This window comes from Lagopus leucura, unplaced genomic scaffold (assembly GCF_019238085.1).
Source record: "Lagopus leucura isolate 7727_CA_CO unplaced genomic scaffold, USGS_WTPT01 Super-Scaffold_100057, whole genome shotgun sequence".
Lineage (NCBI taxonomy): Eukaryota > Metazoa > Chordata > Aves > Galliformes > Phasianidae > Lagopus > Lagopus leucura.
In genome coordinates, this window is record NW_024962303.1 from 375,138 (window position 1) to 400,710 (window position 25,573).

A 25,573-nucleotide genomic window follows, 5' to 3' on the forward strand; every position below is an offset into this window, starting at 1 on the left:
ATGCAGCGGGGAAGGGGTGGCTGTTCTTTGGCTTATGTGCACTGGAGCAAAAGCTGAACAGGTGTGGTGTGCCTGGGAGAGGTGCAGGGCAGCACCGGTTTGTGTTGTTACTGTTTGGTTTGAGCTGTAAAGCAAGTTAATGAGTGACTGACTCAGTGCTGAGCAGGAAGGACTGCCTTGGAGACAGGGAAAACCTTGTGTGGAAGAGCTGCTTTGTCCCACCGATGCCATAGGGCTGTTTATGGGGTGATAAGGATGCCTCTACACTGACTGCAGATGGGAGCACACAGCACTCGGTGCACCTCGTGCCACACAGCAGTGATGGACAGACTGCTGGTCCTGCCAGAGGCTGTGATGTTATCTAATTGCTTTTTGTAAAATTGTAACGACTTGTAAAATCCACACAGCAGGAACATTTCCCTTTAAAACAGGCTACAGAGCTAGGGACTTGCTTCCATCTGAAAACTGGGGATGCTTTATGCGAACAGTAGTTGGTTCCTCTTCTGTCACCTGCCCTGCTGGTAGAGATGAAGGCTCAAGGCTTGATCCCATACACATGCAGAACCTGCCTCAGTCCTGAGGCCATCCTCATCATCATCTCAGAGGAACAGATGAAAATAAAAGCACCCTCCTAAGACCAAAACAAGAGCAGCAGGCAGCTTGTGGCACCCATCTCTATGCCTGGGAGAGCAAACACCACACAACGGATCCTGTGCATGAAGGAAAGAGCCTGAGATAAGGCTCACACAGAACAGATGGACTCCGTGGGTTGAACTGATACCTCACAGGTGGGTCTGGTAGGTGGCTCCGCTCTGACTCAGTTGTGGGGATCAGCACATCGCGTGTCAGCGTGACGTGGCTGCTGTCCGCGCTTGGCACGGCGTGGGCTCCACCAGCTGTTGCTTTGCAAAGCCGACCCATCCTTGCTGAGTATCTGCCAACACTGAAGCCGTCCTCTGCCTCCTCTAACACGCCTGCGAGCGCCCATTGGGAACGGAGACAAGCGGGCCTCCTGCTCCTCGCGTCTGCTGCGGGCAGGGTTGGTGCTCGGGCGCGGGGCCGCCTGGCAGCGGCGTTGCCATCTGCGGCAGGGATGGCGTCTCCTTGTGCACGGGGGGACGGACTGACGGTACACGATGACACGCTTTTGTACCGAGCGGGAGGCGGAGCACCGACCCGCACTGCAGCGGGGTCCGTCCGTCCGCGTCCCCGATTCGCTCCTCCTCCCTCGGCTCTGAGATAAAGAGCGCTTCCTCTCTTTGCTCAATAAATCGCATCGCTGCCGGTCTGCTCGCTGTTCCGAATCACGGGGGGTGGGGGGAGGGTCGCCCTCCTCGGCGTTTCGGGGGCTGCGCCGCCCCGCACCCGGCCCCGCCGGCAGGAAAAGAGCCGAGCGGCCGCGGGTCCCCAAGGGGCGCCTGTGAGCTGCAGCCGGGATGGGACGCGCCCCGCCCCGCCCCCAGCGCCGCTCTCCCGGCATGCAGTGCGCGCCAGGCCCCGCCCCCAGCGCCACGGCAGCCAATGGGTGGCGCCGCAGGGGGGCGCTAAGCGGGGACGCTGGACGCGGATGTTCGTGGAGAGCGGGCGCGGCGCGGCCGGGCGCAGAGCGGGGCTGGGCGGTGAGTGCCGGGCGGTGCGGGGCGGGGCGGGCGGGCGGTCAGCGCTCGGCGTTTCCACCTCAGCCCGCGCCGCGCTGCGTGTGCGGGAGCTGCGAGGAGCCGGCGTCTGTCGGCTCAGCGGGGCCCGAGGCGCGGGAAGCTTCCGGGCCGCCTTTCTGGGTCAGCGGCAGTTCCGGTACCGGGAGAAGCGGCCGTAGCGGGGCGCCTCGGCGGCGGTTCCGGTCGCGCTGTGCTGGCGGAGGGCGGCGCTTCCGGCCCTGCCCGCTCCCGCGGGACCGCCGGCGGCAGCTCTCCGTTCCCGTGCTGCGGCCCGCAGGCGCTGTGCGGCTCGTGCCCAGCTGTGCGCGGCCGCCCGCGGCCCCGCGGTTCTTCGGGCGTTAAACTCATTGATGCCGCCGTTATTTTAGCCCCGTCCCGTGCGAGGCCCGGCTGTTACACGCGAGAGCTGCTCGGCTCGGGATGCAGACAAATGCTTTTGGTGGTGTTTCCCTTCCTGGGCTCGTCGCTCCTTCCCCACCTGGAAGCTGAGAAGCTGTTGTGTCTGTTTTTTCACCTTACGTTTGGGGGACTTAATAAGATCTAGTTAGAACGCCCTCTGTGTTAAGTTGTTGAAAGCTCCCTCTAAGCCACCGTAAGGTCAGGTTTCTCGCTTTAAGGTCATGTTCTTAGTATCAGTGACTTCAGCCCGTGGAAGAGATGAGGTTCGATTTCCGAGCGATTTCAAAGGTGTTGCTACAGAGGCATTCTGAATCCCTTCCAGAGATGGTGTGAGATTTCTCACCTAATCCCCGGGTTTTCTGCTGTCATTCCTCCACTGCCAGCGCCTGGATCCCAGAGCAGCACCTCCCCACAGCTCCTGGCTGCTCCGCTCTCTGTTGGCACTTTGCAGTCCTGCTCCTCTCACTGATGCTGTGGGTGTCCCCCAGCTGTGAGCTGCCCATGCCGTTCTTCTGCGCCCTCACCTGCAGAGCAGCACTCAGCCCTCAGCTCAGTGTCTGCACTGGGCTCTGGTGACAGGTCCCGTGTGCTGGAATTCATCTGTAGATACGGAGCATTTTGTGTTCTGAAAATGTGAGTTTGGCAGTGAGCATCCTCTCAACACTCAGTGCTGGTAGTTCTGGTCGTTTATCACAGTGGTTGGGGCACATCAGACTCATGAGGGCCTTCCACAGGGAATCAAAGACTGGATCGGCTGTGTGTGTGTGGCCATACGTTCCTGCTTGCGTACACCAGTATGTAATATTTTCCTTTTTGTTCATTTAGAACCCAACTCATATCCTGCTTGATCAGCCCTGTGCTTTTCTTGCTGTGTTGGCAGTGGTTTGTGAATGCCTTTCCTTGAAAACACTGCAGGCAACGCTTTGGTACAGCGAGCACTGCAGCCAAAGACTCTTCACACCTCTTCTTCTTTTCCAGCACCTTGCTGCAGTAATTACCTTGTCTGGAGTTGATATTTCTTTTCACTCTAAGTTTCCAGACTCACAAATTGAGCTGTGTGCCTCTTCAAGGATTACCAGAGCTTAATCTTCCTATGCAAAGGCAACCAGTTTCAGGCATGCAAGTAGGGTTTATTTAACTGCCTGCCGGTGCTTAGCGCATTGATGTATGAAATCCCTCACAAATTCAGATTTACTTACTGCTAATGGATTTACCACCTGCTCCTTCACCTCCTTCCCCCACATCCAGGAACGGGCCCGTGGATGTCACTCACAGCAGACTGATGGTGACACATGCAGCTGCACTCTGTGAACCGTCGCCCCAACCTGAGCTCTCGGTGCCTCCGTTGGCGCTGCCCATGTGGGGAAGCACAGCAGTGGTTCTGCTTGCGTTGCAACTTTGGTTTGTGTTCTGCTGAGCCCAGGAGTGCTGCGTGGGCGCTGAGCAGGGAGCTGCACCTTGCAGGCAGGCAGGCAGTGGCAGGAAAACTGGCTGAACTACTGAAGTACTATGAGCACCTTGCCATGTTCCTGGTGCAGTATGCAGGTACAGTGCGTTCCGTGTGCTTCTCTCACGCTGTCTGGATGAGAGTTGTTCGAATGTAGGATTATATGGAGTTGATAGAAGTAACTCTTGGAGGCTTGCTGATCTCTGCAGTGTGCTTAGGCAGCTCCTGTACCAACGGTGTGCTGGCAGCTGATGATTATAGAGCTCTGACCGTGGCAGTGAAGCCAGGAGTAGAGTAGAAAGCAGTGCACAATCCCAGAGATAGGTGTGAAGCCTGGGAACCAGATCCAGAAAGCAAATGCTTGGTTTGGATGTGTGACTTTGAAGCTTCTGTGCTTTTCTTCTCTCCTTTCCCTTCCCTGCTGTTATTGTTTCTGTGTTTTCTAATTGATTGCTGCAGATGTTAGGTACTTTGTTTTCTTTTAAAGTGCATTCCTTTAGGCATCAGAACAAGTGGTATGTAACCAGATGGGAGTCTTATATTCTGCAATCCTGTTTATTTCTGTTTAAGGAGTAGGACCACTGTTCAGGTTGAGAAATACGTATTTCACATATTGGCCAATGTTGGCAAAAGGCAGATCCATATTTATAGCAAAGCCTGCGTCAGCCCATTTCTTGAGTTCTCCCTTCTGGATGCTGAGTAAGTGAGAAGCTTGGTGAGCAGGTGTAAACTCCGTGGGCTTCCTAAGCATGTGCTTGAAATGCTTGTAGGCATGTGGAGGTGTCAGGGTACCTGTTACTACTTTGTGATTTGAGTTACAAGGGATGGATTTGCGCAGCTCCTTCTTGTGATCAGTTGGATGTCAAGAAAGATGTTTGGGAGCCTGATGAGCACAAGGCTGCTGCTGCTAGAGCACGTGCTGGGGTGAGCAGCTCTGTGTGCTCCAGGCAGTGCTGGGTTTGTGGGCAAAGCTGGTGGTGTTTGATGGGACGAAGGCAGCAGGGAAGGATTTTGCAGAAGTCCTGAAGTGAAGCTGCCCTGTTGGGGTGCTGCCTTGAGTAATGCAGTGGTAGAGCCTTGCAGGGTGAGCTGTGCCACTTTGTTTCTTGGGGAGAATTGTTGTCAATGTTTTCTGCTGTCAGTAGAAAGAATGATCTGTGAAGCAATGCTTTGCAGTTAAACTGGAGTTGAGTCTCTCTACTATAGATCTATACACATACGTTTTGCTAGTCATTAAGACAGATGGCCAAGTTCTGTTAGTGGGAGTCAGTGGCTGGAAAACGAAGTCTTGTCAAGGGCCTGGCATGGGACCCAGCGTGGATAGATACTTGCCTTGATTTATGCCTGGAACATTCTGTATTCAGGCCCTTCCTAATCCCATATATAGCATCAGCGTGGACCCGGAGCGATGGGCAGGTCTGTGCATTGGTGGAGCTGCTGGGGGCAGCAGGAGGCTGCCACGTGTCTCAGTCAGAGCAGGCAGAACCCAGCAGAGTCCAGGGCTGACGACTGCCTGGAGCAGCCTGCTGTTCTCAGGGCTGCTGTGGGAGGAGGACCTGTGCTGGCAGTCATCTCACAGAATCGTGGAGCTGTGGAATATCCCAAGTTGGAAGGGACCCACGAGGACCATTGTCCTGGCGCCGTGCACCGCTGAAAGAGCCTGGCTCCATCATCTTAGCATCCTGACTTCAGATATTTATGCACATTAATAAGATCCCCTCCCAAACCCTTTCTTCTCCAGGCTGGAAACATGCAGCTGCTTTGATTAGACAGAGGTCCAAATGAGAAGCTGGCTCTTCGCTTTCCTGCTGTTGTTCTTATTTGAAAAAATCAACTTCTTGGTTGCCACCCAGTGTTTCCTGCCTGGCATGAGAGGGAATTTCTTTTCTCCATCTCTTCCATGTTGCCTGTAATCTCTGGAAGACTGTGCTGCAGACTTAGGCTGCTGCTGCTAATTATCTTGATGAGACTGGGAGCTCTTGGACACAGCACTGTCTGCTTGTTGAATCAACAGTAGTGGTCTGTACCCATTCAAGAGTGTTTTACTTGGAACTGAAGCAGCCACCCCACCTCTGTTCCTGCGTGATGCAAGGCAAGAAGAGAAACGATAATGACTCCATTACCACAGTCTTTTCTCCTTTTATAGCTTTTTTCTTGTTAATCTGCCTGCTGGAAGCAGGAGGGGCATTGCAGGCTCACAGCTGCTACACAGCAAGTTGCCTGCTGGTTTGCAGTTATGCAGTGCTTTAGTTTTTCTGGAGAGGCTGTGGTCGTGCTGATGACTTGAGAGCATTTGTAGATGTGTTTCTGCTCCTTCCTGTGTGTCACATTAGCAGCAGAGCCTTCTGTGTGCAACTCAGCTCCTAGCAGAAAATGATCTGCTCCTCAGAGCTGTGTTTGTGTCTGCCAGGGCAGCAAGCTGAATCAGACCGCAGGGAGTTCCAGCGAGCGTCTGGGCTGGCTGGCATGGCTGCAGGGCTGCTCCCTCCTGCTCTGTGCTGCTCTGTCAGACTGGTTGGGCACCACAGGAGCTGCCTGGCAGTGCTGCAGGAGCATCCTTTGCCTTCCATACAGCTCAGCGTTTGGCCTGTCAAGGATCTTGTCTTTTCCAAAAGCGGTGATGGAAATAATTGCACTGAGTAGCTGCCTTTGCTCTCCGGTGGGGTAGAAAGCAGTGGTGTGGGTGAGGAGCATTCACACCCTGTGCTGGTGTGGTGTGATGCTCCTGCAGGCAGTGCTGGCTGTCCATCCCTGTGCCAGGCCCAACACAGGCAGCATCTGCCTGCGGTCAGCGTGCTCTGCTGGACCCAAGTGTGAGAAAACATGCTTTGAAGTTTAATGCTTGAGAATAAAGTTTATAATTATTACAATCACGTGGAATCACAAGGTTGGAAAGGACCTACGAGATCGTCCAGTCCAACCATCCTCCCATCACCATTTCTACCCGCTGAGCTGCTATCCATACCTCACAGCACTCATCCAGAAGCCTCTTGAGCACTCCTTTACTCTCTTGCTGTTTCTTTACTATGCACGGCTCTCTATTTTTAACCTGCTGCATTTGTGATTCGTGTTCCTGAGCCCTCCCAGCCGCAGTGATATTTTGACTTTGGAGCATTGAAGAAGCAGTGCAGTAGGCACCTTGCATAGCTGGGTGCAACTATTGTTATTGCCAGCTGAACAGCACTCAGCTTTTTGGCTGCTTCTGCTCTTCTCACCTTTCAGCAGCTGAGATGAGAGCTCCCTCAGGCTCCCTGCTTCCACTCTCTTGTCTATTTACAGCCGTACACAGCAACCGTATTTATTAGCAAGTTCTGGGAAGTGGAATCCTCTAGAATAGATATTACAGTGCTGGCTGTGGCTTGCAGCGTGCCTGGGGAAGGGTTGGTGTAAATGAAACAGCTGCTGTGTTTCAGCCCCTCGGTGCTGGGAGGCAGCATCGCTGTCAGCTTGGCTGCTTCTGGAGCTGTGCTGCTTCCCCCAGAACATATGTGCACCTTAGCAGGAATGCAGCTATTTTCATCACTTCTCATTGGTCCTGGGCTTTTTTCTCTTTTCTTTTTTTTGCATTGACTTGAATTCAGAGTTTGCTGAGACAGAGATGAACACGGCAGAATATTTTAGTGTCTCTTCAGTTCTGGATCCCTACAAGTGCTGAATGCAATGGAAGATGGAACCGTGAACTCAGAGCTCAGTTGAGGGCGGTGTACATCTCCAAAACTTATCATTGCTTTTTGTGCTTGAAGCTTATGTTCAAAGTGCTGAATTTTTGAAGCCTATGGTAACGTGGAGTTGTTTAGAGTCCCTTTTTCTTGTTACCACCCCTCGTTTTGAGAGAAAGGCCAAGTAAAAGAGGCAGGATCGATGGGGGCACGTACACGAGGCAGAGCTGGCCGTGGTTTGTGGATCACCACAGGTGACGTAGCACAGATGGACTCTTAAACGGATGTAATGCCTTGAAGTCAGAAACACGCTGGAAGCTGCAAAGCAATTTTTCTTTGGTCAGCTTTGGTTCAAACGTGCAAAATTAGCTTTTCTTCCTGTGTGTGATGGCTGGCTGTTGAAGGATCTGTCTCCTCTTTGCTCTGTTTCCCTGTCTCTCCTGCAGATCCCCAGCTAGATCTGCCAGCTCTCCTTCCTGAGGGAGCAGATTGCTGAGCTCTCTTCCTTGGCTACAGGAGGGCTCAACTGCTTGCCAGCCTCCTTGATTAAAAATAGCAATAGCAATTGCAAGCGAGGCACGCCTCGTGTTTTTGCTAGTAAATGAGCCCAGGTAAAGTCACTACTGGTGACAAACCAGGCAAAGCTAAATGTCTATTATGGGTTGGAGGAAACAGAATGAATTTCTGGCTTCCAAGTTTCTGAACTGGGAAATACAGTGCAGTGCAGGAGAGGTGCACCCCTGCTTTATAGCATCGTGCAGCTTGATTTTTGTGTGTCCGGAGAGGGACAGTGAGAATAATGTTTGTAGATAATATTTTAAATTGATGTGAGTGTAGCAGTGAGTGGGGCATACTGGGGATGGCAAACAGGAGGCATATTTGCTTCAGGGGTCTGAAGGATACCAGCAGCACATGGGACAGGACGTTTTTTTCGTGATGGTGATATTGAGGCATTGCAAACTGTTATAAAGTATCTGAATCTATTTTTGTATTTCAGGCTTAAACCATCTGTCCTTTGATCCTGCCAGCAACAGCAAATCTCTGCAGTTTGGCAGCCTGAGTGGTGCATGTGTGTCAGAAAGCCCAACTGAGAATGGGAGTGATCCAGGCAAGAAGAGGAAGAGAACAAACGTTCCTCCAGGTAAGCCATGTAGCAGCTTGATATCTGGCAAAAGAGGAGGTGTCTGTGTAAGTGTAGACCAAAGCCAACTGCTGTGCTGAGGTGTCAGTGCTAGAAAGTGCCCTTGTGAGGCCTCACCTGCAGTGCTGCCTTAGGCCTGGGGTCCCCAGCATGAGAAGGATGTGGAGCTGTTGGAGGAGGTGCAGAGGAGGGCACGAGGATGATCAGAGGCTGCAGCATCTCTCCTCCAAATAAGATCAAGGGAGCTGGGGGTGTTCAGAAATGTGTAATTATTCTCTGCTTCATTTCCCTGTTCAGCATGGAAGAAGTGTCTTCAGGTGGCAGTGGAAATATTCTCTGTATGAGCAGACTGGTTGTCTCTGATTCCAGTGCATTTCTGGCAGTTTATACACGCAGAATATTTGTGCCTTCTTCATAAATTCTTATCTTTAATCAGTGTTCCCTCAGGGTCCCTTAGAGCTGTGCATTGTAATGGAAAAAACATTTTAAGTGCTCTTGGAATTCAGTGCTTTCATACACCTTGCATCCCTGAAATGTCTTCTGCTTGAAGGGAGGTTGCTTTTTTCAGACAGACCTTTCCTGTGCAGTGGGGTCAAATCTGCTTTTGTATGCTGAAACAGCAGAGCCTTGCTGAGCAACGTTTGTCCTACAGAGCAATGAAGGTGTGCACTGAGCTCTTAATCACCTTTTTTTTTTTCCTTTCAGCAGATGGTGGCAGAAATCTAAGCCTGGACTCCATTTCAATGGGCTTGCCAATGTCAGACCCAACTGCCTGGGCCACTGCGATGAACAACCTGGGGATGGCTCCCATGGGGATGACAGGACAGCCCCTCCTGCCAGGTGTGAGACTTTATCCAGACTGTGCCCACTTTTTCTTTCCAACGTGTCTTTGGGAAGAACCTGTGTCAGCTGAGTTGGATTAATGGGGTTTTTATATGCGGTGCACGTTTATAAGCTGCATTTATGTGTTGATGTCAGTGAGCAATGTATCTGGAGGCTGCTGAGTTTTTGAAACTGAGTTGAGAAGAAATACATGTTTATGGATGCAAACAATGGCTGCTGGGGTAGTGGGAAGGTGGGTTGTACCTGTAGGTAACTGCAGCAGACCAGCAGTGGAAGTGTTTCACGTGAGACATGTCTACAGAGCTCAGGAAGCCAGTGATACCAAGTAAAGCGTTATTCTAAGCTGAACTAAAACTGCATAGACTGAAGGGTGGGAGGGAAACGATGGGGAAAGCAATAAGGCAGTAAAATGGATTTGGCAGAAGATAATGGAGGATTTTGCTCAAGAAATGGCCACCTGGTAGTGTGGAGTACTGCTCAGAGGTGAGTCAGCCTGTGCCCAGGGTATGTTAAAGAGCTCCTATGTGGCAGCAGAGATGTGCTATACGTGGTTTCACTGCAGTGTGGTGGGCCTGTGAATCAAAATCCTGAGTTGAAATTACTGTTTCAGTCCTGTGCTACAATTGAGCACTTGAGAAGGATGCTGTCCCATGCCTGAGTAACTGCCTTCATACCTAAGGAGAGAGTGCCTGCGTTGGTGGCACTTTACAATCCTATTACTCCTCTGGTGGCACAGTGCAGGTAGTTTGCTGTGCAGCTGAGCCTGTATTTAGCTAATAGCATCACTGGATATAAATTTTGCATGCAGTCTGTACTCTTCTGTTCCCTGGGCCTTGTTTCACATTTGTCTTTGCTGTAAGAGATGCTTTCATGCATTTTTCTCCTATTCATGTATATGTGTCAAATAAAAGTCAGCAGAAGTCTGTCCTGGGAGAGCACGCAAGTTTGAAGCTGCTTTCTTATTCCCTGCTGTAAGAGCAGGGGAGACTTTAAGCTTCCAAGTAATTTTTGTTCTGATCCTTCTAAGATTGGACTTTGAGATCAGGAGTTCTGCTCCCAGGACAGATGACTCAGAATGGTTTAGAAGGAGCACAGTGTTTTTTTGAGACCCGAGTGCAAGCAAGCAGAATGCTCTGGTGAATGTGGATCTGTTGTAAAGCATAATGGTGAAGTTCAGACCAGACATATTTGTAGTACCAATGAAAGAGGAGAGGTGATGGAAGATTGAAATGAGTTGGACCATCTTTGCTCAGTGTCAGGTGAGACTAAAGTTTCAGGTCACGTTAAAAAATTGTTTGAAAATGCTTGAGAACTTACTAGCCTCGTTCTGTTTCTACAGATGAAGTAAAGCATGTAGTTGTGAGATGCTTTGACAAGACTACAATGTCTAAAATGAATACACATCATCTTTCACGCCATCCAGGTAATACTAGTTTTATATAAAAGTTCTCACAAACAGCAAACAGCAGCTGCCAGGCCTGATGTTTTTGAACCTCTTAGAATCCTTGAGGACTTCTTTTTCTTTTTCTCTTTTCTCCTTCTTGCTAATGGAGACTGGCTTTTCTGAAGTGGCATCACGAGCCTCTCAGATGCTGGCCTGTAGCCAGGAGATAAGCTTATTAACAGGAAGAGAGCCCTAGGCAAGATGGAGAGTGGTCCAGTATGTTGCTGTTGGAGCAGTAAAAAGTGAGATTCACCACAAATCCAAAGACCCTGGGATCTGTTTCCCCCTGTATGTACACCTTTTACCTTTCACTATAATGTAACTACGTTCATCTTCTCTGCTACTTCTTTTGCTTCTGTTGATTGTATCGATTCATGCTTTCTTTTAAAGCCTGAATCAGAGAAATTCCCATCCTGGATTTCTTATCCCTCTGATTTTTCCAGCTCCTGTTTTTCCCAGCTGTCTCTGTTTTCTGCCCGTAAGTGCTGAAATAATCTTGATCTCATAGATGTACCTTTGCAAATTGTGCTGAGAAGGTGAGCAGATCTTTACATTCTAACACGTGGGCATTTCAACAGTTGCTGCGTTTTTCCAGCAGGTCACTGTTGCTCCATATCCCCCCCTTGTCCCCACAGTGAGAGCGTTGGTCATTCCTCTTCCTTCCAGCTTGTTGAACTGCAGTTTCCTTTCAGTGGTGATGCTGTTGTTCAGCTCGGATCAGGAACTTACTTGCTCAGAAACAGGTCTTTTGTTTTTTCCTCCTGTCTTCTATCTTCAGTGAGTGCGACCATTGAAAGTCACAGCCGTTCACAAGGTGACCTTCCTCTTGATGTTCAGCAGGGTGGGTTAGCAAGACTTTCCCTTTCTCTGAAGTCTGTTTCATGGTGGAGCTTTTGCTTTGGGTCTGTTGGCACCATTCATGTGTGGCGTAAAGCGAACAGCAACACTTGCAAGCAGAGCATTGTAGGTAAAGTGTGTAAAAATGTAGCCCTGGACATAATGTTCAAATTACAAAGGAAAATAAAGCTCAGCTACCAAACTGAGACATCCTGTTTGTGCACTCAGAGTTGTCTTGCTCCCAGATCTCTGCGGAGCCAAGCAGGAGCTGGTTTTAGTGTTTGCAAAGTGAAGAATACAGAATCGTTTCTCTGCCTTAGCGATACGAATAGCATTGAAATGGTGCCAGCTTAAGATCAAAGGAAAATGCTGTCTCTGCACCACTCTGCTCTGCCTGCTGGCAATTTTCATCTGTGCCCTGCAAAATTAATCTTATCTGCTTACATCTGTAAAAAGCAGCCAGCTTCAGCCAGTTCTGCAGCGCTCAAAACTGCACATTCAGGATTAGGGTCCTTCGGTGCTTTGGGGAGCGCCTGTGTCTTCAGAGCTTCTGCTACAGGGAGAGGAATGGTGGGAGGCAGTAGAGAAGGTGGTTTGCAGCTGGGATCTTAAGCTGTTGGTAGCAGCTGGCCCTGGTGGTGCTGGGTGTCCTTGGCTGCTGATGTTATCAGCTCAGGAGTTTTCTTTGGAAGCCATTTGTTTAAGTATACGTTTTCCATTTTGGTTGCCTGAAAGTATTGATTTGCCCAAGGTTCACAGCTTCTGAGCAGATGAAACACCTCATGTTTGACAATTCTTTTTAGTTGTAGTTGGTGTGGGTGGTAAATCGAAGCAAAAAGCAGAATAGCATACTTCTTGTTTAGTCTTCTGACTATATCTGAATAAAGCCTAGGAACAAGTTGAGCAGCGTAAGATGTGTGTTACCACTGTAGGTTGCACTTAATGGGAAAGTGTCTCCTTAAGCACTGCTGTCCATTTTACCCAGAATTCTTCTAGAACTTTCTTAACTGATGTTCCTACACTTTGTTTGAGTAATATAGTATTTACTGGGAAAGGTTCTGGTGCTAGATTGGAGAGGGTACGTATGGAATGGAAAGGGGAGCAGTTAATGTGAACAGAGGAAATTTATTTGTCTGAGGCAGTTGACAATTTCTTAAAAGTTATTTCAAGGGAACAGATGTGAAGTTCTGCTGAGGTAAGTGGTCATGTCCCCTCTCTCTTGTTTACTCAGGTAATTTTCACTGGTGTTTGTAGATGTGGTACTTTACTTGCTGTCCAAATGAACAATTACTGTACGAGTTCAAAACTGATTCCCTTGTTCTCTCCCCCATTTAGATTTTGATCCTGCTCTTGGAATGATGACTGGAATCCCTCCAATCAATCCCATGATGCCAGGCTTGGGGATAGTCCCTCCTCCCATCCCTCCAGACATGCCTGCTGTGAAGGAGATCATTCACTGCAAGAGCTGCACTCTTTTCCCACCTAACCCACGTAACGTCTATTTATATTTTTGTCCCCTTTCTATCTATGAATTTTTGTGTCTATATAGAAAAGTACATACATAAAAATGTGTACATCAGAGAAAAGAGTCACGTGGAACCCCTTTAGTGACTGGCCAGACCCATCAGCCATTGCATTATGTTTTTTCCTCATGTACCTCCAGCCTCCCTGCTGGCAGGCCACCATAGGAAGCTGAAAAGTCTTTGTGCAAGCACTATTCAACAACCACTAAAACATCTCTGTTATCAACATTGTTTTCATCTGAAAGCCAGAACACCAAATCAGCTGCTGTGCAGGAAATTGACTCAACCCTGGATGTTCGGTTTGGAAGCAAGCTAGTAAACGTGTTTGTTGTATGGCACCTCAGCAATGCTTGGCACAACTGTTTGTCCGTCAAGTCAAATATACTGGGGCTAACTCATGCATTTGAAGGAAACCAGGACATCTGTCAGTGCAGCTGAGCAGATGCATGGAAATTGTGCTGACAGACCTGATCTGTTTTTGTTTTGCTATCTTCAGATCTGCCCCCCCCAGCAACAAGAGAGAGGCCCCCAGGCTGTAAGACCGTGTTTGTTGGGGGGCTGCCGGAAAATGGAACCGAGCAGATCATTATGGAAGTGTTTGAGCAGTGTGGAGAAGTCATAGCTATTCGGAAGAGTAAGAAGAATTTCTGTCACATCCGCTTTGCTGAGGAATTCATGGTGGACAAGGCGCTGTATCTTTCTGGTGGGTGTATTTCTGTCTGAGATGGAAGCTTAAAATTCTGGGCTGTGGGTATAACGACTTCTGTGTGATTGCGATGATAGGCTTGATAGCCATTTGTCTCACGTGGTGTCAGTTTGCCTCTTTCTCTGCTCTTTATGCTTGTCTGCTTCAATGTCTAAAAGCTGCTCCTGATAGGAAAGAGAGCAACGCTTCGTTACCTTGGGTACTGTAGACCCCTGCAAACTATCAGCTCTTCTGTTCAAGGTCTTGCTATCTTTATGGGAGTCACAGGCAGGCAGAGGCAGAGGGAGGTTGTACCCGTGTAAATCAGCTATCCTATGTGAACATTGTTGTCATCACCACCAGGCTATCGCATCAGGTTGGGTTCCAGCACTGACAAGAAGGACACTGGGCGCCTGCACGTGGATTTTGCCCAGGCTCGGGATGACCTCTATGAGTGGGAGTGCAAGCAGCGCATGCTGGCAAGGGAGGAGCGCCATCGCAGGAGGCTGGAGGAGGAACGCTTCCACCCGCCCTCCCCACCTCCTGTTGTGCATTACTCTGACCACGAGTGCAGCATTGTTGCGGAGAAGCTGAAAGGTCAGTGGTTCTGTGGCCTGCAGCTGCCTGTCTGCACAGGGTCGTCTTATAAAAACAAACCTACGCCTGACTTTGGTATCTTCCAACCCATTTTTGTGTTTAAGTGACGAGTTTAAATCCTGAGTCCAGGGTGGTGAGGCACTGGAACAGGTTGCCCAAGGAGGCTGTGGATGCCCCAGCCCTGCAGGCATTCAAGGCCAGGCTGGATGTGGCTCTGGGCAGCCTGGGCTGCTGGTTGGTGACCTGCACACAGCGGGAGGTTGGAACCAGATGCCATTGTGGTCCTTTGCAACCCAGGCCATTCTAGGATTCTAAGGCTTTTTTCTGATGCCTCAACCCCATCTGTGGCCTGATTCTTTCAGTCAGAGGATATTTGCTGTCACGAAAGAGTACATCTAAATAGGCATATAAAGTTATCTCATACATTTCCAGCAATTGATTCCTCTCTTTCTTATGGTGCCTCTACAGCTTTCTGTCAGCTCGTTTCCATCCTTGTGATTCTATGAATTAGGTTTGGACTCCTTTGTGTAGTCTTGTGTTTGGGTAATGCTGTGCTTTCATGAACCCAGGGCAGCCAACCTGAGCAAGCTGACCTTTGAGAGAGGGCAGGTCAGTGGCGGCAGGAAAAGGATCTCTGAAAGCTGCACAGGCAAACTTGTGCTTCCGTGATTGAAAGATACCATTTCTTGCTGCAGATGACACTAAGTTCTCAGAAGCTGTGCAGACCTTGCTCACCTGGATAGAGCGTGGAGAAGTGAACAGAAGGACTGCAAACAACTTCTACTCCATGATTCAGTCGGCCAACAGCCACATTCGCAGACTGGTGAACGAGAAGGCAGCGCATGAGAAGGAGATGGAAGAAGCTAAAGAGAAGTTCAAGCTTGCTCTCTCAGGGATTCTGGTTCAGTGTGAGTAGTATTTCTGCACTGAGTGTTTGCTACCTGTTGTTGTAGAGAGGATGCTTAATTTCTAGAGTCTGGTAAGATCATGCTGAAAACTCACCAGGGCCATAAATGACAATGGCTTCTATGCAGCTACAGTTAATTTATATGCATATGTCATTAACTTGGCAAAAGTTTCTTGTGGTGCCTTTTATTAAAGTCAGAGTCCACATCTGAGGGGAGGAGAGATGAATTCCTAATGTGTTTTTTTTTTTTCCTCTTTTAATTATAGTCTATTAGTAATTTTATAATCTTTTCAACACTGCACTTCTGTGTACAGACAAGGTAAGTTCCTGGTAATCTGATGGCTCAGCGAAATGTGCAGGATTTATTCATCAAAGGTAGGATGCATTAGAGTGCTCCCAATACCCTGTTGTCAGTCACAACTGAAGTTATGATGAAAACCTATTGCAGAACAGAATTTTGAACCCGAGTCCCAGTACTTTATTAGATCAAGGAAGAGCTGTTGGCTCTGTTAGTTCTAGAGTGTGATTTATAGCAGTCCTCAACCCATCTGTAGCCTGTTACACATCTCTTCTTTACTAAGTCTGAAATATTTTTTAAGAGTACTTTTTTCCATAGCTTTACTAAGCCTCCTTGAACCTCTTGGCTAGGATGTGAACATTCTTAACTTTGGCTTTATATTCGTTAATTTAATTGTCTAGTGTTTGATTTAGTGTTTTGATTTATATATATTTTATTCTATCAAAAAATATGGGCAAACGGTCCAGAAGAAAAAGCAGTATGCACTGCAGAGTAAGTAGTAATAGTCAACTGCATGCAAGTCACCTCTATAAAACACCTAGTGGTATCTCAGGCACATCTAGATTTATTAGTTAATCTAAGGAGCAGAGAAATGATTTCATTTCCTAGGAGTTATACCTACTGCAGCACCAGAGGTGTGGGGAAAAAACAGCTTAGGTGTACCTTCTGCTGTTGGTTGAAATCTCCTCCCAGGGGAGGCGCTTCTTATTTACAAAAACCTCTGCAAATTTTCTAGGAAAATATTTTAGAATAAGTCCAAGGAAGAAAAAAGAAGTTGCTGCTGGATGCGTAGGACGCAGCTGCGCTGTTCTTTGGGACTGTACCCACTGGGCCTCAGAGCACGCAGAGTGCCAGCTTTCACAAGTCGTGAGAGCACATGTTAGAGAGCAAATGCTGTCCAGGTGTCCAGGTGCAGGTGCAGCCATTGCACTGATAAATGGTGTTGCACATGGAATGTTTTTGTCAGTGCAACGTGTGCCTTCCTTTCTTCCCGCTGAGTGCAGATCAGTTTTCCCAGCTGAGCGTGGCTCTGTGCTGCTGGCCTGGTCAAGTACCCGCTTTCCTTTCCAGGCACAGAGTCCTGAGCATGGCTTCAGCACAGTACAGTGTTATAACGAAAGGTTAGCCAAACACCTGCCTGATTCCACTCTTTTACTCCTTTACTCCTCTTGTTCGCCCTCTCTGGATGATATTCTGGCCTGATTTGTCTGCTGATTTGATACTACAGTCGAGCAAATAGTGGCCGTGTACCATTCTGCCTCCAAACAAAAGGCTTGGGACCATTTCACGAAAGCTCAGCGTAAGAACATCAGCGTGTGGTGCAAACAAGCAGAGGTTGGTAATTTTTTATTGTGCTAGATCCTCCAGCCAGTCTCTTTCTTGTCAGGATATTGATTTTAAGTTTGCACGATGCTCACGTGGATAACAACATCTTAATTCACAGTGTAAGATGGGAATTACTCGGTCGTCTCTTGTTCCAGGTAATGAAGTTGCTGTTAGCATTTGTGTTACTAGTAGCAATACGTTCAGATCTGTATGCTGATTGAAGCTGGATATTGATCTGTTTTTAATGTTAAAGCAAGAGGTATTTCTAGAGGGATATTAAGGGAAAGAAGATAAGGATTACCACTGACATCTGTTTTGTCGCATTTCTACTGATCGACTTGAGAGATGGAAATAATTGCAGCTGGACAGTCTGAAAGATTTGAGGGAAGATATTCTCATATTTGTACATTTATTTCATGCATTGATGTTGCTAAGAGGGGAAATAAGGATTTAAAGGTGGTGCAGGAGAGAGTGGGGAGGGGGTGGTGAAAGGAAGTGTGTGACTCAAACATCTGGTAGATGTCTGCTGGGATTGTAAGGGAACTGAGCTTGTGTAGGTTGGGAAAGGGAAGGCTGAAAGGGTCCCCTCCAGCAGCTTTCTGCTATTTAAAGCAGGGGGTCACAAGGAGGCACAAATGGTCTCTTCTGATAGTCACACAGCATGAGGGTGAGCAGCAATGGGCACATGTCACAACAAGGGAAGTTCCATTTGGCTTTAAGCCTCAAATTCTGTTCCTGAAAAGCAGTTCAGCCCTGCAGAAGAACCCAAGGTGACGGGGGAATCTCCATCTTTGAGTTCTGAGTAAGGCCCTTGGCAGCCCGATTTGCAGGGAGCACTTCAAAGAGAGCCAGAGTGAACTTAAAGACCTTAGGAAGTATTGGTTCCAGCCCAAGCCTTCCTGTGATTCTGTGTTTTCCTTATGTATTATGTTCCTTAGTACAAAGAAATCTGTTCCAACAAAGCTAAAAGTCACCTTTGACCTTTAAAATAATTGTAGTGTCATCTGTAAATCTGGGCAAAGTGAACAAGTTGGTGGTAACTGTTCACCCAAAAGCCATTTGTCTGTGGGGTTGGCTGTATGCAGGCCACCTTTCAGCATAGCTGCAACCTGAGAAAAATGGGAGTGTTTGCACAGCTTGATAATATTCAGTGAACGCTCTTATGGTAAAAAGCAGAGGAGTGATCCTCCACAACTCTGTTAAACTCTGAATGACTGTTTTGGGAAGTTCACAGCTGAGAACCCCCCATGACATTGCACTTCTGGGGCTTTCTTTCCAAATCCCACTGAGTTAGTCCTTTCTTAGCAGCTACAATGGAGAAGCTAATGTTTGTTCTTATACCCAAAAAGCCAAGTGGAGAGTCTTGATTCAGGTTACGCCTCTGCTTTGAGCCCTAGTGCTGCTGTTTTCTTTTCTGCTTGCCTGAGATTACTTACCATGGTTGGGGTGGGAACGCGCTCTCCATTTGGAGTGGTCTGTTTTTCCAAGGTAAGTTCTCGCAGTGGGAAGAGGCAGCAAGACCTGTTATGAGGCATCTTCCAGGAATGCTGCTGGGCTCAGCATGCATTCCTTTCTCAGGATTGTTTCTGAAAGGAAGATGGCCCCCCAACATCTTCTTGCTACAGTTTTTGTTGGAATTCGAGAAAAGCTTGGAGGAAATTGAGGAGAACTTGGAGGGCAGCTTGGGGAATGGGTGTGTATTGGGAATCATTGGGCTGGGTCAGGGTCTCTGCTGCTCTGTCAGTGGTGATTTAAGGTGGTTTTGCCAGACAGTGCAGGTGGGTCTTGCAGCTGAGGGCAGCTCATGAAGAAGCCATTGCAGCTTGAGACTTGGTGGGAACACCATACTGCTATAACTACCAGCCAGCTTCTTTCCTTGCTTTGGAAGGGCCTTACTTAAGTTTTTCTCCTCTATGATGCTTTTCTTTCCCCATCCATGGCTCCCCTTTAGCCACAGAGCAGCCTTGGTACATCCTGCTGTGCAGCCTTGGCCTCACTGTGTGCTGTGCTCTCTGCAGGCTCTTTCAGCTTCTGGGCCAGCTTTTAGATTTTAGCTGTTGGGCAGAATTAGTTAAAAACAGTAGGAACGTTTCTGTGGGATCTTCAACCCAGCTTCCATTTTATGTGTGGTCTCCAGGGCAGGCAGCAGTTGTTTTGGAACTGAAACCAGCCCTGTCCCTCCTGCTCAGGTTTGCTGTATTCTTGTCCTTTCCCCCTTGTTCCCAAGGTATCATCCAGGCTGAGAGTATGCTCATTTTCCCTGAGGCAAAGGAGAGCATGGCTTAGAGGGAAGATAGAAGAGTCAGAAATGCCTCTCATGCTGATAGATTGGCTCACGGTAGATGATGTTCTTGATTGAGTAGACTGTGCCAAAAATTGCTATCATTTCCCTTTTCCTGTATGATGGAGCTGTGTTTTGCAGACTTAAGACTTCTGCATCTCTTAATCCATACAATCTGTTTCTTATAATCTGCATTTAAAAAACATCTGGTTTCTGAACCTTAGGAGATTCGTAACATTCATAATGACGAACTAATGGGCATTCGAAGAGAGGAGGAAATGGAAATGTCTGATGAAGAAATAGAAGATCCATCAGAAATGAAAGAAACGGATGAATCAGGTAAACTTCTTTTTGCAGTGGTTTGTTTTGGGAGCCCCGCTCAGATCTGACTGTTCAGAGCAAAATCAATAGCAGTTTTCTGCTGCCGAGGTTGAACAGCATGCAGTCTCTGATACTTGCTTTGCCTTCTGTTAGTCTTGCTAAACTTTTGTGCATTCATACAAACTCTGATGGACAGTAAGAAGTTCATAGCACTGTACCAGAACCAGGACTTAAGAGGAAGCTGTAGGAAACCTTTTTACAGGCAAGCACAACATCAAGGGATATTGGTTATTTAAGCAGTGGTCTTTATAGCTGTTTCTGTTGCTGTCAGCTGCTCTATCTTGTCTCTTCCTTTCTTCCAAGCTCCTGATGTCTTTTTGAATTTGCTGGTAGATATCCTGCTGCAGCAAATCCTGCAATCATAGGTACAGAACATACATACGTGACACTCTTCCTTTTGCATCTGAAGGTTACATTATGAGACAGAGAGAGAAGAAGACTGCTTCTCCAACCAGCTGTTATTTTGTAATCGTTTACTGTGGCTCCATTGAGCTCCTGCCAGCTCAATAATTCCTTCTGCACAAGTTCTTAAATGTGATTATAATTCTCAAAATCCTTGTCACTGATTGTTACTCATCATCTCCTGCTGAATTAGGGTGAAACAGCAAGTTAACAGTTGTTGGAGTTATGTATTGATATTAAAATATATCCTACATTATCCACACCTCCCAACCTTTCCTCACCTCTCCTAATTCTGTAGCCTTTTCTGAGCCTTCCAAGGGCAGCATCCAAGTCCTGCATAAGTGCCTGAGCAGGCTGTAACCATGGCCCAGGTAGCAGAGGAAAACAGCAAGGGCAGGTGGCAGAGCATGTACTCCACATGGTGGGTATGCTTTGAAACCTGCTAAAGCTATCTTTGCAGTGCTAATGTCATATAACCCCATTCCTAAATTTATCAACACCAGGCTGATGGAGCTGTTTCATCCCATGGCTTGATGGGGATCATCTTTTGGCTGAGGGTGGCAGTAGAGCCTGTCCAGAGCCTTTCAGCTTTTCTGGTCAGGAAACCTACTTCCTTGCCTACATCGTTATTTTACTCCAACACATTCTTTTGCCTTTTCCCTTTTTTCCCCCAAGTTAAATACTGCTTTTCCCCTAAGGAGATGTTCTTTGTCCACAGCAGTGTGTTTTTCTGAAGAGTGGTTGTAAGAAACTCTCTTTAGTACTGTGGATTTGTAACTGAGACTTGGCAGTCTCAGAAGTGTGAGAGCCAGCTCATGCCCAGCTCTGATTTTTGATCACTGCCTGCCTTGTTTTCCAGCACTTGTGTCACAGGTGGAAGCCCTGAAAGAAGAAAATGACAGTCTGCGCTGGCAGCTGGATGCCTACCGGAATGAAGTAGAGCTCCTAAAGCAGGAGCACGGCAAAGCCAGCAGGGATGAAGACACAACCAAAGAGCAGCAGCTGAAACTTCTCCAGCAGGCTCTGCAGGGAATGCAGCAGGTGGGCCTGGGCTTCCATCTAGCTGTGGCCTTGCTACAAAGACAAGGGTGCTGTGGTGCAGGGCACAGGCACAAGCAAAGGTGTTCTGTTAATCATGCTTTACGAATTCCTTGTGTGATGTTGGCTGTGACTCCTGGAACAGTGAGTGTGCTGACCTTCCCTCGAAGCCCTGTGAGATCCTGATTGCTGCCATGAGCAAAAAGGTGGGAAATCCCAACTTGCTCTGCAGCCTTTTCTGACGTTTACTGGGCTTTCATTCTCACATGGATTTGTAGATCATGTATTGCTCTTTGGGATTTCCTTAGGCCAAATATCAAGTGTTTAGGTTCCTTGTAAGTCTTAACAGTATCCCTTCATGTCTTAAACCAGACTGATAACCAAAGCATATAGAGTACACGATAGTCCAGCTATGCACTTCATTAACATTAGAACCTGCTGTGGAGGCTGTGGTTCACTGAAGGAATCTGAGGTAGGCACTAACTGCATTGCTATTTGTGACATCAGAGCTGGCTGGAGGAGCCTTCTCTAATCACCTTCAGCTATTTGTGTGTAAGGAAATGGCAGGAATTGCCAGACAACAGATTTTCCTTTTTGCAGATGTCAGGGAGTTAAAGTTTCTCTATGTGCCACTGCCAGGATAAGTAACCGTGCTGAAAGAGCTGTGGACTGTTTAACTTTTCTCTTCCAGCATCTTTTGAAAGTTCAAGATGAATACAAAAAGAGAGAAGCTGAGCTGGAAAAAGTGAAAGAAGACAAACTAAAAATCGAAACATTATTAGAAACCCTTAAGGAGCAGGTAGGGGACTTCTTGATCCTTTCTTATTCTTCAATAGTAAATGCAGTTCTTGCACTTCATGGCCTGTAGCGTGTGCAAGGAAGGAGAGGGTGTAGAAGATGCCTAGCCTTGCTTAGGAGAAGTGGTCTTTTGAAAGGTAGAGAAAATTACCTGATTAATTGGAGGTTGCATAAATGAACTTCCTGATTGCTTCATGTAACAGTGAGGCAACCATCAGAACTGGATAAATATAAGGCTGTATTTTGTTTGTGGGTTTGCATGTGAATCTAGGCTTGCTTGGTCCTCTCCTTCGTAGCAGATTCAATTATATGGGTACCTACAGGATAGATGAGAAATATTACAGAGCACTTCTCGTGGAGGACTGTAAAGCAAGTGCCTTTGGACCCTTCCTTCCCTGACTTTGTATCATTAACCCCACCATTTTGTGCCTTGCTCTAGGGAAGGTGATAAATACTTAGCTTTTTAGTAATCAAAATAGAGCTTGAATATCAGAGATCTCCAGAGTGGGAGCTTTGATGGATATTAAAGAACAAAAATAACACACTAACATCAGTAACCTTTCCTTTTCTTACACATAGCAAAGCGTAGCAAATGAAGAGGACAAAGAGAGAGATGTTACTGATGGCCAAGGGAATGTAAGTAAAGTCTTCTGCTGCTTTAGTCAGCATTTTATTGAGGGAAGTAGTGATATCTCATTGTACAATGAGCAATTGACTGCTGCAAAGCATACAGACGTGGTACATAATGGCCTGTCTATCAGTTTACAAGTTAAGAACTTCAAGTTATCCATAGCAACTTATTTTGAGGATAATAAATTATGTGAATTTACGTTTTAATTCAGTTCTGTGAATTCACGTCAAGGAGGGTTCTGATGCCAAGCCCTCTGCAGGCAGGAGGCACTTGCTTAATCATGCTGCCACTGTTTATGCATCTAAAAAATGTACATGTGCATCTGAATTAGTTGCTGCAAGACTTTCTGTCTAGTCTAGTTTTGGTCTTCCAGGGCAGATGTCATGTGAGTGACCAAGGATGATGAAAGTGCATGCTGTGGTGTTTTATTTAACATCATTAACTTCAGTCTAGCTTGGTTATTCAGACATGCAGGTTCTGATAGCAGCATGAACATCATTCTGATGTGTTGGATGCCTTTTGCAATAGAGAGATAAATAAAGCAATATGATGGCTCATAGAAACAGGAAAAGAAGAATACAGAGTCAGGTCTTATTGAGCTGCTGCTTGGTGTGTAAGTGTGCTTCCTGTGCTGTCGGTGTGTGGAACAGGCCTGTGTGGTTTTTTTTCTGCAGGAGAGCAGTATGCCCAGAGTTTGTGCATGCAGCCAGGAGAAGGAGTGTCCAGTTGAGAAGACACTGAGCAATAGCCCTGTGAAATCAGAACGAGAAGCTCTCTTAGTTGGTGAGGCCTTTTGATTAGTGATGATGTTAGAGACTGAAGTGGTGGGAGTTCCTTCGGAGCGGCCTCTCAGCTGCTAGGGGCTGCCTTTTGTTTCTTGAGTTGTGCCTGTAGAGGTGGGAGTCCTGCAACCTACGACACACGGCCCTCTGCTGCTCTGCCCATTGACCTCTGTCTTTTCCTGCTCCTTGACCTGGCACAGCTGGAGCAGAGTTCTGCTTTCCTCTTCTTTAGCCTTGCATCCGCACATTTATAATAGCTCCCTGCTGAATTCTGGTGAGGTTTGACATGGAGCACGTTACCATTACTTGGCAGGGAGTGAGAGTGATGAGATCTCTCCTGCATCACTTAGCTGTCATTTACTTTGTAGCCCACAGACCAAACTTCACTGAATTTAAAACCAAAAATGCCAAATAAGATCCCTGTGTGCAGTGCCAGCAGTGGCAGAGAGCTGGTGTTCTCAGCTGATGGTTCTCATGAAAATGACATTTGTGGCTTTCCTTTCCCCAGGAATAATTTCAACATTTCTTCATGTGCACCCATTTGGAGCAAGCATAGAGTACATTTGTTCCTACCTGCAGCGCCTGGACAGCAAAGTAGGTGCACTAATACCCTCATTTCCTGATTAAACACCAATTATACATGTTTGAATGCATGCAGACATTAGAGGGCTTCTGTAACCAACAGCGTCTTGCGTTTTAGTGAAATTTCCCTTTCCTTTTCACAGATTTGCACCACAGAAGTGGAAGTTCTCATGACCAGACTACAGACGACATTTAAACAGGAGCTGAGTGGGGTTGGGGCCAGTTTGGAGAAAAAATGGAAGTTTTGTGGCTTTGATGGCTTGAAAATGACTTGAACTTCAGCTGAACTGACTTAACACTGAAAGCAACAGCAGGATGTGTGCGTCAAGAAAATTTGGGATGCCTCTTACCTCTGTTTCTGATGATTATCTTGCACGCATGGGATAATAATGTAAGTGAAATTTTAAGTCCAGATTAGCACTAGGAGAAACTTCAGGTGCTGGAGCTTCTTTGAGTTATTTTGTTAACAGGCAAAGTGCTGTTTGATACATTTTGTGTACAAAGTTCATGTCTGATATTTTCAAGCACAGCATGTAGACCCAGTGTTTTGCCAATGTTGTATCTGTTTCGTGTGCCCAAATCTCTGGTTATCATTGTACCTTCTTTTTACTGATAGAAACATATAGACTATCCACTCAGACAATAGTTTTCTGGTTTCTAGAACCACCAAAAGGAAAAGAAAAAAGGCATTTTTTTAGACCTTTATATGCTAAAAAAGTAAATATGTTTAAGCAGAAGATTTAATTGAGCCTAACAATCAGTTCTTTTTCATGCTCTTTTCTCTACTGAAGGTTAAGCTAAGGTGAAGGCAGTGTCACCAGGAGTGTGATTATAGCAGTACCTCTGGGGTGTGCATTGCAAAATCAGTCTAAACAAACGTTTTGTGGGAGGGATATTTAATTTTCTACTGATCTGGGTGGAGCAAAAGGCCTACATCAGACCTGTATTTTTACTGATTGTTTACCATCAAATTTCTCCACCTGCTTTGTTTTTGAGACTGATCTTCACAAAGTGTGAGAAGCAGCACAGACTGCAGCTTCCCAAGGGCTGTTCCTCGTGTTCTCAGTAAACATCAGACACTCAGCCCTCTGCAGAAGATTAATAAGATAGACTCTGAAATGCTTTAACAATCAAAAAACCAAACGAAAAGGGATCCACGCTGTCATCAGACAGAGCTTTGGTAGTGGATACCTCCTGGAGTTGTAGAAGTGAGTGAGGGACCTGCATGTATCTTATTGTGGTGCAGGCTGCAGAAACGAGTGGAACAAACCTTTCTATTGGGACCAGGCTGCCCATGCTGGGGGGAGCTACGTGCTCACCTTGCTCCTGACACTGAAAGACTGCTACACTGGAAACCCTTTTAAAGAAATCTGAGTATTTGTGTCACTACAAGTGAACGTTGTATTTTTAAGGAATAAACATTTTTTATGTTCCAATCTCAGCCTTGCTGCTTTCTTTTTCCTCACCTGACTTGCATTGTCTGATACAGGAAAGGTGGTGCTCCAGAAGTAAGACTGAGGGTTGGAGGCCGTGCCCTTTGTGAGCCTGGATATTCTCTGCCCTTGTAGGAGACATCTGTTCTTCAATCTGCCCCAGGGCATATCTGTGTGTGGGGCTCCTTGCTGTGCACGTCCTTGAAGACCTTCTGGCACCTTTCTGTCCTCTGGGCAAAGGTGTCCTCTGGGCGAGGTGTGTGCAGGTACACACACAAATGCCGACATGGGTCCTGATCTAGCTGCCTTTCCATGACAGTTATCATGCAAATGTACACATGAAATGCTGAACGTTCAACAGACTTCTTGCTCTCAGAACTAATTATCCCTTGCATCTTTTCCTTAATGACTGTTAACACCTCTTTCTGTGAAGTGTAACTACGTTCCTATAGCTGCTCTGGATACGCGGTAAGCAGTCATT

General features: G+C 47.2%; 1 protein-coding gene across 5 annotated transcripts; it reads left to right on the top strand.

Moving 5' to 3' along the window:
* Window positions 1-1,553: 1,553 nt before the first annotated feature.
* Window positions 1,554-25,095, top strand: ENOX2 (ecto-NOX disulfide-thiol exchanger 2). 5 transcript variants are annotated; one of them, XM_042886392.1, is made up of 16 exons: window positions 1,554-1,619; window positions 8,161-8,304; window positions 9,010-9,144; window positions 10,487-10,570; window positions 12,764-12,919; window positions 13,448-13,654; window positions 14,000-14,233; window positions 14,929-15,141; window positions 16,667-16,773; window positions 19,270-19,384; window positions 20,688-20,869; window positions 21,558-21,665; window positions 22,244-22,300; window positions 22,970-23,078; window positions 23,586-23,671; window positions 23,803-25,095. In XM_042886392.1, exons 1-16 carry the CDS (start codon window positions 1,568-1,570, stop codon window positions 23,932-23,934), a joined length of 2,121 nt encoding a protein of 706 aa, XP_042742326.1. In that variant the 5' UTR covers window positions 1,554-1,567; the 3' UTR covers window positions 23,935-25,095. The 5 variants fall into 5 exon arrangements, with proteins under 5 accessions (XP_042742326.1, XP_042742327.1, XP_042742329.1 ...); XM_042886393.1 differs by having other exon boundaries at window positions 9,013-9,144; XM_042886394.1 differs by lacking the exon at window positions 1,554-1,619 and adding an exon at window positions 3,505-3,602.
* Window positions 25,096-25,573: the final 478 nt, after the last annotated feature.